General features: G+C 40.1%; 1 protein-coding gene across 1 annotated transcript; it reads left to right on the forward strand.

Moving 5' to 3' along the window:
* Positions 1 to 994: 994 nt before the first annotated feature.
* On the forward strand, positions 995 to 1,798 carry LOC101838588 (acylcarnitine hydrolase-like). Its single transcript, XM_021229664.2, has 2 exons — positions 995 to 1,167; positions 1,244 to 1,798. Exons 1-2 carry the CDS (start codon positions 1,084 to 1,086, stop codon positions 1,784 to 1,786), a joined length of 627 nt encoding a protein of 208 aa, XP_021085323.1. The 5' UTR covers positions 995 to 1,083; the 3' UTR covers positions 1,787 to 1,798.
* The last annotated feature ends 2,338 nt before the right edge of the window (positions 1,799 to 4,136 follow it).

Raw genomic sequence — 4,136 nt, forward strand, 5'->3', positions numbered from 1 at the left:
TAATTACTAACTGTAAAGATGTCACAATTTACTAATAGTTAAATCATATGTTCCATAATCACAAGTCAAATTCATTTTCTTTGATTTTTATTTTTTTTAATTTTGGTGATTTTTGTTCTTTTTTAGAATTCTTCTCTCATATACTACATCCTGATCACAGTTTTCCCTTCTTTCCTCCACTCACTTTCTGCTCCCTTCTACCCTCTACACCACATTTCCATCCTCCCTTTACTTCCCCTCAGAAAAGAACAAACATCCCAGGGATATTGAACAAACATGGTATTAATATGCTACTATAAAACCAGGAGCATACTATCAAATCAAGTTTGGATGGGGCAAGCCAGTAGGAAGAAAAGAGTTACATAAGTAGTCAAAAATGTTAGGAATCCCACAAAAACATTAAATTACTCAGAAATAACATATATGTAGAGAACATAGGTCAGATCTCTACAGGCTCCTGCATCTCTATTAGTACCTATGAGTTCTGATCAATTATTTGTTTGGGCCTTGTTCTCTTGGTGTTCCTGACACCTCTGGTTCCTCTGATCCTCCCTCTCCCTCCTCCACAGGACTCCTGAATTCTCCTTTGTGTTTGGTTGTGGCTATTAACTGTTAGATGAAGTCTCTTTGGTGAAGATTCTGATAGGCTATGGTCACAGAACACAGGACAAGCTGTTGGTGAAAGGTTTTGTGGTCAGGTTGGGGACCCAATGCCTCCACTTGAGGCCTTACCTAGTTACAGAAAATGGCCAGTTAAGAGTCTATGTCCCTCATTACTAGGAATATTTGCTAGGGTTGTTCTCAGAGACTCAATGGAGTTTCCCTTGGGCTTGGTTTCCACCTCATGCACAAAATGTCCCCAAATTCCAGTCATTTCTCCCCTTGAACCTTCCTGTTCCCAACCTTATCTGCTCCTAGTCCACCTTCAATGAAATGGTTGGATGCAAGGTTAATTTTTGAAAAAAAAATGGTGGATGGGGAGTCCTACCCAGGCATCCCCAAGAGTTGTTGACTTCTGTGGATTTTCAACCTGTCCCCAGCATCATAGGTGTCAACAATGATGAGTATGGTTGGATCATCTCTATGGTTGTAAACAGTGCCCAGACAATAAAGGAAATAACCAGAGAGAACCTGCAGGCTGTTCTGAAGAATACAACAGCACAAATGATGAGACACCTCTAATCTTGTCCATATAAAGAGGTCCCTCATATCTCCTTGACAGACAGTATCCCTATTAATAAAGATGCTGCCATCTGAGTGTAGTGACCTGCTCATGGAAGAATACATGGGAGACACTGAGGACCCCCAGACCCTCCAAATACAGTTCACAGAGATGATGGGGGACTTCATGTTTGTGATCCCTGCACTCCAAGTAGCACATTTTCAGTGTTTCCATGCCCCTGTATACTTCTATGAGTTCCAACATCAACTCACCTTTTTCAAGCAAGTCAGGCCACCCCACATGAAGGCTGACCATGGTGATGAGGTTCCTTTTGTCTTTGGGTCCTTATTCTGGGGTGTGAAATTTGACCTCACTGAGGAGGAGGAGCTACTGAACAAGAGGATGATGAAATACTGGGCCAACTATGCAAGACATGGGAACCCCAACAGCGAAGGTCTACCCTACTGGCCCATGTTGGACCATGATGAGCAGTACCTGCAACTGAACATCAATCCTGCTGTGGGCCAAGCCCTGAAGGCCAGAAGGCTGCAGTTCTGGACCAAGACTCTGCCCCAGAAGATCCAGGAGCTAAAGAGGTCACAGAACATGCACAAAGAACTGTAGGGTCCTATGTAAGGAATGATATGTGGGCTTGGCTGATGATAGAATCAACTTGAGGTTCCCAAAACTTATTGAGGAACCTGAATTGATTTTAGCATTCACATAACTACTATACTTGTCTGTTCTTCCACATTCATCACAAATCTCCTACATGAGACTCTTTACCCTTCTGGGCCATGTTTTGTTACACCCACACAATAAGTGCTTCAATAACAGTGTGGATTTATGAGTCCCAAAGTACACATCTCCATTCATACTCCACTGATACTAAGCCCCTTCTGCTTAAGCTCTCATCCTCAGTGTCCTCTTCTCTAAGACCAAAACCCTCTTTAATTGAATCAGAAGCTTTGGAGAGTTTTGATATGGGTTACTAGGAGAATTTATATCATCCAGTGGGTTGTATCAAAATCACATTCCCTCTCTCATCAAGTCCACACTTTTGGAAATTTTGAAGTCCAAGGTTAAGATACCAATAGGTATGCTGTATTTTGATGGCTAGCTCTCTGACACAAAGATGATAACTTGTGTGTGATTGGATAATTAATAGTTCTTATGACCCAGGCCTCCAAGATGCCTAACATCATCATATTGGAGTCTAAGTTTCAATACAGAAACCTGATTCATAGATACTTTCAAAACACAGAACATTAAGGTTCCCGAGTCTCTGGATTTGAAAATATATGAAAGCTTTTCTACCTATTGTGTTTGTAGGTAAAATGTCACCTACAAACTATTTTAAGATAATCTGTCTATTCATCAATATTCATTTGTTTTTCCCTTCCCCTTCCCATCATACAACCCCATTCATCTATTTCCATGCCAAAGCAGTTAGTGACACAATTTTATATTAGACATCTAATATATCCTCAAGCCTGGGAGAGTTTTTGTATGTGTATGTCTAGAAAAACTAGGCTAGTTACTATGTGTCTGCTGAGGTTTGTTTTGATTTCCAGGGATTCTGTAGACATGGCAATGCCCACATTTGCATGATCACAGTGCGTCTAATATATATATTAGAGGTTCAGTCTCCTGTCTCCATGAGAACTTATGCATGAATGGGGGTGTCTTCCTGACTTCCACAGTTCACTTGAAACATTCTGGTCCCTGTGATAACCATATTCCCCTTGATTATCCATCTACATGACTTTCATTCTTACCTATATGCTGTTATTAAACATTTTGGCCTTTCTAGTAAAAAAAAATGAGTAGCCCTCCTACATGCAAATAACAAGTGGGCCAAGAAAGAAACCAGAGAAACAACACCCTTCACAATAGCCACAAATGATATAAAATATTTCATGCTAATGGTAATGAAGCAAGTGAAATACCTGTATGATAAAGACGTCTAACCTTTGCAGAAGGAAATTTTAGAAAATATCAGAAGAGGAAAGATTTCCCATGCTCCTGGATCTGTAGGATTAATATAGTAAAAATGGCCATCCTACCAAAATCAATCTACATATTCAGTGTAATCCCCATCAAAATTCCAACACAATTCTTTACAGACCTTAAAAGAACAATACTCAACTTCATATGGAAAAGCCAAAAAAATAGCTAAAACAATGCTGTTCATTAAAAGAACCCCTAAAGGTAACACCATCTCTGATACCAAGTTCTTCCATGGAGCTATAATAATAAAAACTGCATGGTATTGGCATAAAAACAGACATATTCATCGCTAAAATGTTATCAGTGGACTTCCACGATCCTTTCCTTCCTTCAGTGGTAGTATATCTTATTCATTGAAAATCATTTGGCCCAGGAAATAGGATCCAATCCTAAACATAGTCTCTTCAAATACTGCTAAAAGAGTTTGTTCACATTTAAAAAGAATTCAGATTAACACTTTGAGAATTTGGTACAAGACATTTTTGTCATATCTGCCGACCATTCCTGACAGAACCACCCCCTGCTCTCCACATTCCCATCCCTCTTCAGCACTGTGTCCTTTTAAATATGTTTAATAACTCACCAACTCTAATTCATGCTGCCCATATATTCCTTGATAAGGGGTCATCACTAGCATATGATAGATATATCAAAATGTACAGTCTTAAACAAGGCCTACGTGCACACAATCCATAGTTCTTCAGTTAAGGGTAGGAACTTTAAGAAACCCTTTTCTCTGCATGCCACAATGTCGACTGCCTTGAAGCCTGTAAGTCTTTTGCAGGGAAGCTCGGCAGCCCTGAGTTTATTAGTGCAGAAGTCCTGTCATAGCCAAAAGATACAGTTTGCTCTGGTTCTCTCCAACTTCAAGCTTTTTTAAATGTTCTGCCTCCTCTTCTGTGATGGTCCCTGAGCCATGGTTTGGGGGTGAATTGGATACTCTCTTAGTGGCTGAGCACACTAT

This window comes from Mesocricetus auratus, unplaced genomic scaffold (genome assembly GCF_017639785.1).
Source record: "Mesocricetus auratus isolate SY011 unplaced genomic scaffold, BCM_Maur_2.0 Super-Scaffold_100006, whole genome shotgun sequence".
In the NCBI taxonomy this organism is placed as follows: Eukaryota; Metazoa; Chordata; class Mammalia; order Rodentia; family Cricetidae; genus Mesocricetus; species Mesocricetus auratus.

Excerpts from the sequence above, each read along its gene's own strand:
- LOC101838588 (XM_021229664.2), top strand. The coding sequence starts at position 1,084 with ATGGTTGTAAACAGTGCCCAGACAATAAAGGAAATAACCAGAGAGAAC. Across the intron at positions 1,168-1,243 it reads AGAATACAACAGCACAAATG|ATGCTGCCATCTGAGTGTAG; the intron begins ATGAGACACCTC and ends CTATTAATAAAG.